This window comes from Melanaphis sacchari, unplaced genomic scaffold (assembly GCF_002803265.2).
Source record: "Melanaphis sacchari strain LSU unplaced genomic scaffold, SCAv2.0 Contig65_pilon_pilon, whole genome shotgun sequence".
NCBI lineage: Eukaryota > Metazoa > Arthropoda > Insecta > Hemiptera > Aphididae > Melanaphis > Melanaphis sacchari.
Genome location: NW_020271469.1, coordinates 2,144,111 through 2,159,880, shown reverse-complemented (window position 1 = coordinate 2,159,880; position 15,770 = coordinate 2,144,111). Strand labels below are relative to the sequence as shown.

Genomic DNA, 15,770 nt, shown 5'->3' with positions numbered 1-15,770 from the left:
CGTACCTCAGAATAAGACTGCCACACCTCAAAATTTAAGTTTTGAGAAAACGTATTTGGTTTGAACTTAAGATATTTTTAATGAGTTTTACTTATGCTTTAAATTTAATATTTAAATCATCTTCAATCATACTTTCAATATTAATTTTCAATCATTATGATACATCTCTAAACCTTAAAATTATGAGTTCATTTATAATTTTAAGTAAATCAAGATGCACAATTTTGATATGTGACTTGTATTGAACAGAATTGATTTCTTAGATGGCCACTTTATTAAACATAGGTATTGTATTTAAGACGTCATGAACATTTTCTATATAATGATGTGGTAACTGTTGAAATTACCAATGAGTAATAATTTATATTATAACTATTTATTAGTAACTTAAATTGATTAAGTGTTGTTTATTATGAATAGTATGATAATGGTATAGAGAAATAATAAATATCCAAACAAATTATTACAGTTGTTTTAATCATAGTTTAAAAATTATTATTAAAATAAAATTAAAAATGATTACCTGTTCATCAAGTGAACTTATTTTTGAAAAAATCAACAAAATATGGTAATCAAACATACAAAATAAAAACCATTACTATTATAATTATCATGGATCTTATGATGAGTATAATAACATTAGAAATTGCAAATAATTTATAATTTTATAAATTAATCACTCTGTTGTTATTAGTATTATTAATTTCAGACACTTTAAGTTTTTATAAAAACATGCGTAGATCTCTTGGAACAAGCTTTATTCACATAATGAACATGTAAGCTTTTTAATTTGTGTGATTCAGCTCTTCAGAAATGCAATTTAATTGATGTTATGATTTTATTTTGAATTCTAGTTTTTTAAAATATAATTTCTTTAAAATTGTTTCTCCGAAGTTGTTTTATAAAGAATCTATCTGAATTCTTTGTTACTCAATACATTTCACATCTCCATAAAACAGTTTGACCTGTAGTGTTTTATTAAAATTGTTACAATATTCTTATCTAATTGCTAAAATCTCATAAATCTTTTATGTAGCTCATTTAATTGAATGGTTTTCCAGTTTTTGTTGTTTGATGACTGTAGCCTAGTAGGGGAGAAAATATTGACCCCTCTAAGTACAATTATCTTTTGTTTCTTCAATTGTAGAGTGTACTGAATCCTTCTATTTTGTGTGCCCTACTATCAAAATTTGGGGTAATAAGAGAAATCAGACTATAGTTAATAGCTATACAAGTACAATCCACATGAATTTATTCTTTTGGTTGGCCTGAAAATAGTTATCTGAATAAATAGTATCTTTCTAAGACAATTCCGGTATGAGATATTTGTAAATGCATGTATATTTTCATTGGCACCTCTTACCTTGATCTTCGTTCAAATACAAACAATACTTTATTTTCCCTAAACTATATATGTATAGTTAAATTGTAGGGCAAATTTTCTACATAATTAAAGTTGATATTGCAGCTGAGTGTTAGAAACACTTTAAATCATAACAAGATTCTACTTTCATATATTTCTTTAATAGCTTTTATCTTTTCTTTCAAACTTGATAATTTAGTTTCATTTTTTACAAGCTCTCAGTTGTAATTTGTTTTCAACATCAGAACTATTATTAATAACAGTTCAAAAAACACTGGTCTTTTTAAGTGACATAGAAACCTATGTTAAACTTAGTGTTGAACACATGAATGTTAGCTTACTGGTGATTATTATTTTCCACATTTTAATATATAATTATTATAAATATGTACCTCATATTATATAATATTATAGCATTACATACAACACCTACTGCCACAGCAAATACGTAACTGAACGAAAGGCTACCAATTTTCTCTTTGGCTTTCTGTGCTATCTCATGTTAGTGTCCTCCCTTACACGTTGTGACAATAATAATATACGTAGGTGCACATAAAATGTTTATATATATATATATATATATATATATACTGAGAGAAAAAATTTTGAATATCACTACATATACCTGTATCAGTTGCTATAGCCTATAGGGTTATTATTTTCCGTTTGATATAGCGAAGAAAACCAATTTAATATTATATAACATCTCAATCTAAAATATTTCTCAAATATCACCAATACAATTATTAATAAAAGAGAATTACAAAGAAAAACAATAAATATTGAGAATAACATATATTCTACCACATTATTTATAATTAAAACAATAACTTTTAATTAAGAAGATTATTAAGTTTTTGTTCTTCTCGTTTGTTAATCCGCACGTTTATAGAAATTACTCCCTTGTATATATTTCAATTTATTGGCTTTATATTTTAGGAATTAATCATGTTGTCGTCACGGTTATTAACTTCCTATTACAATATTAATTTCATAGATCAAGTTGAAATTTTACTTTTTAGGATAGTTTTATTAAAACTTTAAGTGATTATTAAAAAAAAAATATATTGAACAACGATTTTATAGTCATAATTTAATACAATTATTATTTGCGCAATTTTGTAATGTATTTAACCAACACTTTTTTTAACAGACGTTCTTATCACCGTGTTGATACGAAAACAATTTTAAGAGGGTTAAGGTATGCTTAAATAAGTTTTGAGTGTTGCATTATTACTTAAACCAACGTCATTATTTAAGAGGTTATCAAAGTTTATATTTATCATTACGCATGGTAGAATACAAGTTCTAGAGAGATGGACTGCTCTATGTATGAGTAAAGACTAAAGTGTTTACTTGTATATTATATATAGTTCGTAACACATGTTGTAATCTTAAAAGTTTTGTAAATTTTTAGCTGGGTTGATGGTTTTAGATTGGTACTTTGTAACTTCAATAACCAGACGTTTAATTTTTATACACCGAAAACTCCAAAATTATATTTTACTTGCAGTAACTTAATCAACTATTATAATAATCTTTATTATTTTGTATACTGAATGTGTAATTATAATTACATTTAAATACATTTCAGCATATTTTCTGCTCATAAGAATAAAAGAGTATACCGTATACTTAAATTTATATATTTTATTAAGGTTAATAGTGTTTGATATTATCTTTAAAATGTATTTTCATTTACAAGAAATAAAAGTAATCATTGTCAAATAATAAATTTTAATTTTAATTAAATGTGTATAATATATTAATATAACTACATGATTGTTCTATTAATAATAATTAAATATTAATGAAAAAAAATTGTGGAATATACATGATTATTATATTTTCAATTCATTGTAAAGTCATATAAAACCTGGCCATAAATAGTTATCAAACTATTGGGAGCAAATCGGAGAGATTACTTGGTTAATAATGTAAGAACCTTATCACTGATAAAAATAAAAAAATAAATATTATCTTAAAGTATTAGCTATTATTAATAAATACATGTTTAATTTTATTTATAACAAATAACTATTTACCAAGTATCTATGTAGTATTGAAGTGTTAAAAATGTTTGTATTGGTAAGTTTTTTAGGTATGGTGTGAAGGTTCTATATGTTATCGAATATTTAAGCCCCTATTCCCTAATGTTTACCAAGATCTTTACTATGCGAAGGCTCATTCGACAACCAGCTTAGGTGTTTCTCAGCATAATTTACACGTATTATAGAGCGTCTATAATATTATAATATTACAAGCACATAATATAATAATAATATAATGTAAAGAAGTTGTGCGAACGATTTATATTACTAATGTAGGTGTGAAATATTGTGAAATGTTTATGCGAATATTTTATTTTTCACTTTTTTATGGAAAAAGTCTAACGCCATAACAATATACGCGTATACGATACATATTATAATATTATTTGAGGGTTGCGGTTTAGAGATTTAGACGAGCAATAATTCACGTAGTTCTCATAACTATTATAATATTATCGTCAGAGCTAGATAGATACAACAACTATGCGTGTGTGTCTATAACACTACGGATGTTTGTAAAAATCTTATCATGTACATAATCATGTTAAAAGCCACGTTGAACTTAAAAAAAATAATTATTAGGTTGCAGGAGTAGGCTACGCCGAAAAATGGTCAAGAGTTTTCTTCAAATGTGTATAACAGAAGAATATTCTTTTTGGTTATTTTACAAATCCAAAAACTTTAAACAAAATACACCTTAAAATTAAATTATGTATTTCTTTTTACAATTTAAACGTAGTATTACGATGTTTCCCTTAATTAAGAAAGAACTATTTCCCCGTTATCGATACCAGTACGTTATTTTGAATTTTACTCTGCATTCTTGCTAATTGATAAATTATTAATCTCAAGTATAAATATATATTGATTTCTTTTTATATTGAACGATATATTTGAATAAACTTTTTAATCATCAATGCATATACTAGGGTGATTATTTTACAAGAATCATTTGATTTATTGAAACCAATAAAACTTTGATTTTTTTTTTCAATTACGTAAAATAAATACTTGAAACTATAAACTAAAATATTTATTTAAATTAATTTAATAATTAAATAGTTAAGTAGATAATTGTTTAAACTATTTTTATTCCAAAAAGACTTTTATCTCTAAAAAACTTATCTTTCAAACTAAAAACGAAAAGAGATATTTGATTATGTTCATAAACATACTAATAAACTCTCTAATAATCAGTTAATTAAAAAAAAAAAAATATTTGCTCTACTTATTAATTTTAATTTTTATGTATTACGTAATAAAATTATCTAGTTTTAGATGCTATTTTTTTGATCAATTAAAATGATAATATATAGATTAACATTTGTTTAAATTGTAGATATACACATTTTAAGTCATATTTATAAAATCACTTAACTATTATTTTAACTTATTATAAATTAAAATTATAGGTAAAAAATAGAAAAATAATGAACGATTTCCCATAATATTTAATATAAGAAGTCCAAAAATAGTCAGGTCTCTGTACTCCAGGCCTAACCACCCCTTTCATGAGCGTCCTAGTTGAAAATTAACTTTACATTTAAATGAAAAAAATATATGTTATGAAAAAGGAATGTATTAATTTTCTCAATTTGTGGGAAATAATAATACGTATGACATTATAATGGATGGGATAAAATAATTTTCAAGTACCACTTATTATAATCAAAGCGGTTTTTAACACTTACAATGTCATAGATTATTGGTTTTAACACAAAATATCTGTGTACTTTATTTTATCCATAAAATGTGTCATAAATCAAAATGAATTCTAGAAAATACCAATTTTCCTATGTTATAAATATACACGTTGGTATACTGTTTATGAGTAATTAAGCCCAATTTAACTTGTATTGTTCGATGTAAAAATGTTCATGTCACAGTCTTTTGAATAAATGTTTTTATATCTGCCAATTCCTGTAAATATAAACAAATTGCTTATTAATTATAGTTGACGTTATGTGATTTATTATGAATGTACGAGTATATTGTATAAATATAAATATTTTAATTAAATAGGTACCTATAGGTTTTTTTTTAAGATAAACATTGAAACTTAAATATACATTTTCTTATTTAATTGTTTACTTTTATTGTTCTCAATTTCAAGCTAGACTGTAAAGTTAATTAGAACAAAAGTTATAAGGACTAATCAAATGAAAAATGTGTATTTTAAAAGCTTAAATATGCAAAAAAAAAAAATATCTTAGCTATATATCACGTATTTATAATGAAATATTACTTTTTATTTTTAGAAATTTAATAAATATAACATCATTCAGATTCTTCACTTACTTTTTCATTAGTACGATGTAACAAACCTTCGTAGCTAGTGAATTGGCTTTTGGTGGTAAATTCTTTTAATATTTCTGATGTTCTTGTTCCCCATACATAAGGTATTACAGGGTCTTCTGTTCCATGACATTGGAATATTGGTATATTGGTATTATTCGTGGCCGCCTAATGATAAAAAAAGAATTATGTATTTAATATACAAATTTGGATATGAAAAATAAATATGCATCACAATAGTAATGTTACTAAAGAATCATGATGGCTAATTTTGATCCAATTTTATATTATGATACATTAGTATTTTTAAAAGTTTAAAAACTACGTGTTATTACTTATTAGTTCGAGGTTAAAATATGTTCACTATGAAAAATCAAAATCGTGGCCTACCTAAACGTTTGTTACCTATAATTTTCTATCTAAAGTTCATCTGCTACATTATAAAAAGCAAATTAATGATCTATATTTAAATATTATTTTCAGTAAGAATGATTGCTTATCTTATATATATATACTTCACAATTAAGAACATTATCATGAATCATTTGTGAAAATAACTTTTCACGAATACGCAATAGTAAAAGGATTTAAGAGTTAATTATTGTTTAAAGGATTACTATTTTTCAAAATTCTTTGCAACGAAAAAGTTTTTTATTCGTCTTGTAAAGTGAAAAAATTAAAATTGGTCGTGATGATTCTCAATTGAAGTTATAAAACGCATGATATCCCGATAAGTGGAGATATATAGTCAATAATTTATAGTTAAACATTATAATTCAAGAATTACTTATATGCTAATCTATTTTCATTGTATGTGTGTTTGTTTTTATTTTATTCATCTAGTTCAATTAATTAAGATTTTGAAAATATAAACTGAAATTCGACGAAATTTTTTTAATTATAGTTTAAAATAAGTTGACATCAATATAATATATTATAAATATTTTAATTTATAACTATGAGTCATTAATCTCATTGAATATATTTTAATATATATATATATAACTGTTATATAGGTACCTATATTGTATGAGAATTGTACAAGTCTTTTCAATAGTTTATATTTAATTTAAACAATATTAATTTAATTGTAAAATTTTGTAATCCATAAAAAGACCATTAGTTAAAAAAAAAAAAAAAAAAAAAAAATCAAGTTATTATTCAAGATAAAAAAAAATATACCTACTAATAAATAGTACATTAAAGTTTGGCTTTTGATTTAATTTATGATTTAGTTGCTTCTTACCGCGGATGGTAATAAATAGGCGATAAAAACGTTACCGTAATAAATTAGCTATTATAAAATTATAAAACCAAGAATAATTAATGCTATTAAAAAAATAATTTTATTAAAATCAAATATATAATTTATTTTTAAGCGTATTATTTAGTTATGTTATCAACAATGAATAAATTATATTTTAAATGATATCATAGCTTCAAATGGAGATCATTTTAAAGAAATAATATGAAATTTTCTTGGTGTGTTTTAAATGTTACATAACCAATTGAATTCTTAATGGAAATTTAATAAATCCATTTTTAAAATATTAACATATATTAAATTAATAAATTAAGTATTTTAGGTTTTTAGATTTTAAATTTATTCGTAGTCAGTAAGAGGTTCTATTAAACATTTTACTATTAGTATCTAATACAGTAAAAATAATAAGCGCCTAATAACAATAACAAATCATAAATAGTGTTTAAAAAACAAGGTGTGCAATAAAATTGGTTTTTAATGTACTTCGTAATTTAGTAGATCATTGTAATAGAAATGTATAATTTTAAAAATGATTAATCATTTTATATAAAAGAAACATGTGAATCAATAGACGGCTAAGCATTAGCTAAAAAAAGAATATTTTTGGGTATTATCATTCACTTAGATATTAAATCGATTTAAAGTTTTAATAATTATATAAATTATATAATTAATTTACCCCATGGTAGATGCGACACATATATATTATTCTAAATCAGTTAAATTTTAAATAAATTGTACGATTTATTGATAGTCTATTATAATTTTATGACTAGAGCAGTGATTCCGACTTAGCAATGTTTGCCGAAAATAGCTTTATACAATCGTTCGTTTTGTTATATTTTTGTTTCTTATACGTATTTTGGTATAAGAATAATAACTTATTGTTTTTTATTTTAAACAATAATTGTTCATGTTTAAATAATTAAAAAAAAATGTTTTAAGCTTTTTAGGATTTTTAAGTCATCTAACACTAAAATCTAATTTTAAAATGTATACGACGTATATGTCATGTTAACAAGGTTTAAATATAAATATTTTAAAAATAAAAGTTATTTATCATTCGAAAATAGTGATATTTTGAAAAAATAAAATGTACCTACCTATCTACCAAGATAACATAAGTACTTAGGCTACTTTCAACTAATTTATTTTTCAATAATACGAATTTATAACGTCGAAATTGATGTACATGTCACTCATCATTACTTTATTCTTATACATCAAACATGAATGAAATATCTGTGTTTATTATTTTATTCAACATTTTTTTTTTTTTTAAAGAATAAAATTTTTATTTAAGGGCATATTTAAAAACTAATTGGGAAATTAGATTTTCAGTCCTAATTATTACTCACATCTGGGAAAGTCTTGTGTAATGGTATCCAACAAGACAGGATCAAAATTCCGGCTAATGGCCTGTGGTACGTAAGTGCAGCGTACAGAGCCAGCGCTCCGCCTTGTGAAAAACCACCCAGCAACAATTTCTTTGGCGGCAATCGCGTTTTAGCCAATTCCTCGTCCAACAACGCGTGTACGTTGTCCACAGCACGCAATATTTCCGATTCATTTTCCGGCGCGTCTTCATTCAAAGTAGACAAGTCAAACCACGCGGGCATCGCGAAACCTTTGTTTAACGTTAATGGTATCTTGGGACTTGAAAATACAATGTTAAAAAAAATAAATAATTTGTTATTACTATTGCTATATACTGTTACCATAATAATATTGTTAAAAAAATCAAAAAAATCGATTTATCAATCGATTCATAGTATATAGTAACGTGGTGTTTAGTTTAAAATAAATTATTTTTAGCATTTGCCAGTGGCGTATACATATAGCTTTTATATAATAGGAAGGAGAGACTAGTAAAAAATATTTCTAAACTATAACAGAAAACTAGGCATTTTGAAGTACTTGTATAACACTAAAATAGACTATAATTTTATAAAATATTAATTTTTTTAAGCCTTAACCTCCCAAATTCAATGATTTAATGATGCCTATATTGAAATAAAGTTATCATGATATTTATTTATTATGATAAAAGTGCTTAAATTTTAATATTTAAATTATTACGTTTAACTATTAACGTTTAGACTCAGTAATGACACATTAAATCTAACGAGTTAAATATGTTTATGCAAACAAACTTTAAAGGCATTACAGCATTATTTTAGAGTAAAAATATGTATACGATTTATAGAAAACAGTATTTCGGAAATACTTTTAAAGGAATTTTAAACACAAAAATCTTATTATTTTTTTTATTGACTATTACCTTTCAATAACTAATTTTTGAAAATGTGCGATATAATTGTTTCTATAATTCTCTAAAAGTATTATAATCGGCAATGTTTTTAATCTAAAACTAATTTTTAATTATATTTTGTTTGTTTTGTGTGGACATGTTGTTATGTTAAAAACGGATTGGTTTAATATATTTTAAACAATTGATGGTAAAATTGATAATCAAATCTGTTGTCTATAACTTGTGTATAATAATAATATACTATAGGGACTAACATACATATAATTTTATATAATACTGGTATTAATGTATTATAAATATTTATTAATTATAATTAGGAATCGGAAGTTGATGACTTTAAAAACAATAAAAAATTACCTAAAAAAATATATGCAATTATAACATAAAAATTGCAAAAAATGTCCTAAAAAAATACAAATATTAGTTTTATATTAATAAAAATACATTTTTTTTTTAAATATTTTACTCTATTTTACTATAAAATTCAAAATATGAAATAAAAATGACAAAAATGTCTTTAAAATAGGAAAATAAAAAAATAAAAAATATTTGTTTTATAAATTTATCAAAGTTTACAAATTATTTAAAAATCAAAATCATTATGACAACGACAAATGTAATCGTCGAGATAAAATTGGATAGGTACTAATCTTAGTCTGTGGTGATTTCCATGTTTTAAGTTATCGGCATAATGGTTGACAAGAAACAATAAGAAATAAACTAGTGTGAAATCAGAAAAAATGACTAAAAATGTGAGAAAATTACCTAAAATTGTCAAAAAATGATTTAAAAAGTAATAAACAACAAAAAATGCAAAAAATGCAAAATAAAAATTAGTTATTCAGATTCACATGCTTATGAAGCAGATTTGTGGCCAGAAGAGATTTGTCTAAAAAGTTCAAAAAAAAAAAAAAAATGCAAAATGCATCAACTTCCGAGCTCTAATTATAATAAAACATGTTAATTAAAAAAAAGAAAATTATTTTATAAAACTCAAAAAAATAAAAAGTTATAGCGATCTGATATCCCTTTTATTATTGTATAAGCCACTGGTTTTTGTACGATATATTTTGTAAAGTAAACTCACGCAGAAGGGCAGATAATCTTCGTACCTGGTTTGCGTAAATTTGTCAATAACTCAGCCCAAATGTTTCTGAAAAAAGCATGATTACAAAAGTACAAAATATGATATAAATATGCCAATTTTCAAGAATTCATTGTTACTGTTTTTTTTTTTTAACAGTTTTTAAGAACAAAATTTAAAAACGAAATATCAAATATCAGTATCAAATAATCAATAATAATCTAAACCAATAGAAATTTAAAAATAAACTATTAAAAAAAAATAACACTAAAATATTATAGTAAACTATAACTATAACTAAATTTGTAGTAAATTTTCTTACAATTTAAATTTTTAAATACTTTTTAGATTACTTCTATTAACTTTTTTTGTTGTAAAAAAAAGTAGATATTCTATATGTTTCTATATAAAAAAATTAATTATATATTGGAAGCAACGCTCAGATAAAACTTTTAAGAGGGTAGATACGCAATATTTCATTAAATTTCAGAAAATTACAATGAATTTTTACAGTTTAATAACGTTTTATAAATATCTTGAAGTTATTTCTTTTTTTTGTTTAACAAAAACGCCCTATATAGCTTTTTATTACGAAAAAAATCAGAGTTTTTATCAATATTTAAAGCTTTGTAAGTGTTTTTGAATTACCCAGATTCACCAAGACCGTGGAAAAAAATAATCTGTAAACAAAAAAAAAAAAAGTATAAATTAATCTATCAAACAAACAAAATTACAGTTTTAAGTATATAATTTTGTACTAAATGATCTGTGTATTATACGGATAAATAAATAAACTATGCTTCTGATCACATTATCTACTTTATATAAAATATTGATTATGTTTTTTCTTCGATAATAATAATTATTAAAATAACATTGTATTTCATGGCTTGACCCACAAACCGAGAAGAAATAGCCTATCTTGGGAAAATGAAATAGGGATGAGTATACATATACTCTTCTGGTAAATGGAAGTATAACATTACTAGTTAAATTAAGTATGACAGATAGCTGCAACTTACGCCTAACGGAATCAATATTTTTTCGTTTTGTTATAATAGTATATTTTTTTTTTTTTTGTGTGCATAATACATGTCTTAGATTAAATTAATGACAACTATTTAATATTTATGAAGTAGAAAATACTGATAAATAGAAAATAATTGCATGAACCAACATAATTTTGTATTTGTATTTTTAATATTAATTCAACATCTTTAGTTTTATTCAAATGTTATACATAAATTCATACAGGTAAAAGAGAAAAATCTAATTAATTGAAATGACTTTGAAGTTTAAAAATACATAACATAAAAATAAATTTTAAATTATTGGCTATAAATTATAATTATAATTATTGAAGGTACTTTTACTCAGTATTTTAAATTAATATTAAATTGTTAATACGTATAATTATATATCTTAGTTAATTTTTTTTTAAATTTATTTATGTTTTAACCTTGATAAACTTATACACAAATGCTATCTCGATATTCATTATTTTAAATGTGTAAGAAATAAGATAGATTTTGTATTTAATTCAAAGAATTGTAAATGATTTATTTTATAATGAATTCACTATTAATGGATTTAGTTATGTTTTACTTGAAAATTATACTTCTATTAGTTTTAAAGTTGTAGTACATTGTTTGTACATAATATATTTATAAATAAGTTTTAATCTGCCGTGAGGGACATAACTAACTACTACGAACTTGGCTATTTTGTCTATTTCAATAAAACACTGTTTATTAATTTTATTGACATAAAGTCAATACGATTTTGAAAACAGTATTTAAAAACTACAGCTCTAATGAATATACTATTATTTTTCACTCATAAACTAGGTATATGTGTAATTAATTGTACATAATTTTATCATATCGGTACATTGGATTCATCTTAAGTATAAATATAACAAAAATATAACATGTTTTTATATTCCTACTACAATGATAAAATGATAAATATGTATATTTAATAAATGCTTCTACATATGAATATCGAGTTAAAATAAAATGAATACATATATTATATAATTATTATATAAAGTAAAAGTAATAATACTGTCGAGTAACAATTAAGTAAACTTTAAAAATATTTAAACAGATAAATTAATTGTGTAAGTAATATTGAATAATTATCTAATTTAACGTCTCCCATAAATAGTTTAAATTGCATGTTTTTTTTTTTTTATAATTTATAATTAAATATACTAAAATAATTTAAAATTCGATAAGCATAAAAAAAACTGTGTGGTAGGTACTAAGTACGTATTAGTTAATAAAAACCACCACTGGATCGTTATTTGATTATAAATATAATCAATTATATTGAAATTTAAAATAACGTGTCAATTGAAATATACTAAAACTTTTTACTTCCAATAAAAGAATGCTAATAATATGCTATAATAATAATAAAATATCAATAATAATTTCAATAAAATTGTTTTAAAGTTGAGTTTGGGAATTAAATTGTTTGTAAATGAATCCCCTAGTAAATTAAACAATGATAAATATAATATATTTTGATACTAGACTTGACACAGAACTATTGCTATTTCAAAACAATGCTTTGGAAACTAGAGACAAAAATGATTTCATGTATTGTAATTTTGTATTCAATTTTGAAAATGATAAAGTTTTTTTTTTTTAATACAATTTATACAATTCAATTTTTTTTTATTATACATTTAATATCATAATGGAGTTTGGTGTATTATGACGCATATTTTGATAAACTAATAAAAGTGCAATAACGATGCGTAATTTATAAACTTTAAGTTCAAATTTAAATATTACATAATTCAATATTTGTACACATTAAATAAGTTAAGTTTTTTAAATTAAATATCAGAATAATAATTAAACAACTGTTTTGACACATAAGACATAACATAGTAAATTTTTAAATTTTAAAATAAGTTTAATTTATCTGTATCTACTAATCTACTATATTTATTAATAATATCAACGTAGTATAAAAATAATAACAACTAATATTACATTAAGTTAACATACTACGTTTTCAATATTTTTTTAGTAATCTGGTCGATCGTGTTTAATAATAATATAGTAGATATTATGTTTTTCACTCGTTTTATTAAGTTTAGTATTCAACGAAATTATCTTCGTTTTATTTTAACAATTACATTGCATGTGTAAGTATTATCCAGAGTATTTTCTCATGATTAAGCAAATCTTTAATTAAATTTAAATCGTTGTAGACTTGACTTTTTACACAAATCTAACACGCCGATTTCCTTTGAAACATTTTAATGCACAAAATATATGGAAGACCCTAGCATATTGTTAAATACGTTTATCTATTCCCTCGGTACCTAATGATAAGTTTGACGAGCAAACAAATTAATAATTGTATACATCGTATACAAATTAATTTCGTATATATTTCTCAGATACAATATACGATTCCGCTCTTCTAAATTCTAGCACTAGTTTTAAAATAGTTTAAATTAAAATGCAAATAAAATATCGGTAAGTTTATTTTGTCACTTATATTTTTTTACTGCAAATTTATATTTTTATTTTATGGTTTTCATGTTGGTTATATTAAAAATAGGTAAGACCGTAAAGTTAGGTAAAAATCCTAGTGAGAAACTAATTCAAATGCCGTACGTGACAGGGACGTTTGTAAGTTTGTTATTTTACTATTAAAACCGCTACAAAGCTATATTTTCATTAAAACGATAACGTTACGTAATACATAATTGATTTTAGATGAAAAAAAAAAAAAACCTTTTTGAAGTGATATTATTACTTACCGTTGATGTGTGTTTGCCCACTGGGGCTATAGTTACCATATCGTAGGTTGACATTGTATGAACACAATAATTACAATAATATTATTAAAGATATAAAACGCGATAGAAGACCCTTTAATGTTGACAAAAAAACCAAATTTACTCAATTTTAAATGTTGTAAATGTGACGAGATGGCTATTAATTCCTAATAACCCAATCGAAACGTCCGAACGTCGGCGTGTGTCTAACACGAGTGTTGTTAGGTACATACTACATACGATATATTATGTGCTCGGTATCGCCGCAATGCCACCGATAAAACAACTCTATTATTTATTGTATTGCATCGGTTAGATTCTTTAATACCGAACTGATTACAGTTTGACCTTAGAATCTTTCGTTGTAAATTGGTCTGGTTTATCGTAACAGACATACGTCGCAAACACCAAACTCCTCGGTTAGGTAACCTATCATATTTTATAGGTATATTATTATTTTATAGAGCAACGCTGATAATATGACGACTGTTATAACAATATTGTGGTATACCCACTTGGCCATTAAATAATATGTATATTGTATACCTATTATTGTGAGCGACATATTATTATACTCATTCAACACGGGCCGATCTTGTATCGTCATGTGTGTGAGTGTGTTGTGTGTGTGTTGACTTTGCCGATGAAAAATATTTTATATTCTATTTCGTCGTACTTTCAAATGTATACCATATTATTTTCTAGTGTAATAATATTCAAACCCTATCGCTTATGTTTTTGTTTGTTCGTTAATAAACAGTTATTAACAACGTAAAATGTTATTAAAAATAAATCGTGAAAAATAGCGTACTAAAACTATTATAATATTATCAATTTAACCTTTTAAAAAGTCAAATTTCTGTTTGATATCCATTTGTTGACTCGGTAGATTTAATACTGCATGATAATGTTTTACTATATGAAAAATGAACTACCGGTTAGACTATTCAACAGTAACTACATTTATCTATTACCTATATATCGGCAATAAATATACCAATAATTTAATACATATATCAATTCAAATGAATACTTTTCATATTTCGCCACGCGTTTAAAATGTTTAATAAGCAGCAAATGAATATCAAAGAGTTATTATACTGTACTGATCATCACGACATATACACATGTCTATATTTATAAACACACCGTATATAATATAAGATATAAAATATAAACGAACCATTTCCTATGAAATCAGAATATTAATTTCCACTTTGTCATTTATTTATTCATAAATATTTACGTTAATATACACTTATATGAATATATATATATATAGGTATATATAAACAATTATATCTACAAATATTGCATTTATTTTTATCACGATATATACGATATATATTTTGTAATCTATATCTACTGATTTAATAAAACACAAAAAAAATAAATGAATTGAATTGTTTATATAATGTTATAGTTCAATAAAATTTCAACACAAACGGTGAACCCACGTTATTGATAGTATCGTTTTGTTGAATATCTGTTGTGTTTCTTGATTGGTCGATGATTTAAGATTAATTTCAGTTTTGACTTAATGTTTTTCGATTACCATTACATAAAATATATAATTTGTATTGTACCCTTTAGAAGGTAATAGTGAAAAAAAAATCGTTATCATTTCATAAAGTCT

At 23.5% G+C, this 15,770-nt stretch overlaps 2 protein-coding genes across 2 annotated transcripts in view; one reads left to right on the top strand and one right to left on the bottom strand.

Annotated features, from left to right (window-relative positions):
* Positions 1–15,770, top strand: part of LOC112600506 (transmembrane and TPR repeat-containing protein CG4341-like) — a 267,606-nt gene that overhangs the window by 45,250 nt on the left and 206,586 nt on the right.
* Positions 4,846–14,386, bottom strand: LOC112600507 (acyl-protein thioesterase 2-like). The gene is made up of 6 exons (XM_025347746.1): positions 14,117–14,386; positions 10,978–11,009; positions 10,333–10,398; positions 8,332–8,629; positions 5,713–5,877; positions 4,846–5,334 (listed from the first exon to the last, which is right to left on the bottom strand). The coding sequence occupies exons 1-6, from the start codon at positions 14,168–14,170 to the stop codon at positions 5,290–5,292; spliced, it is 660 nt and encodes a 219-aa protein (XP_025203531.1). The 5' UTR covers positions 14,171–14,386; the 3' UTR covers positions 4,846–5,289.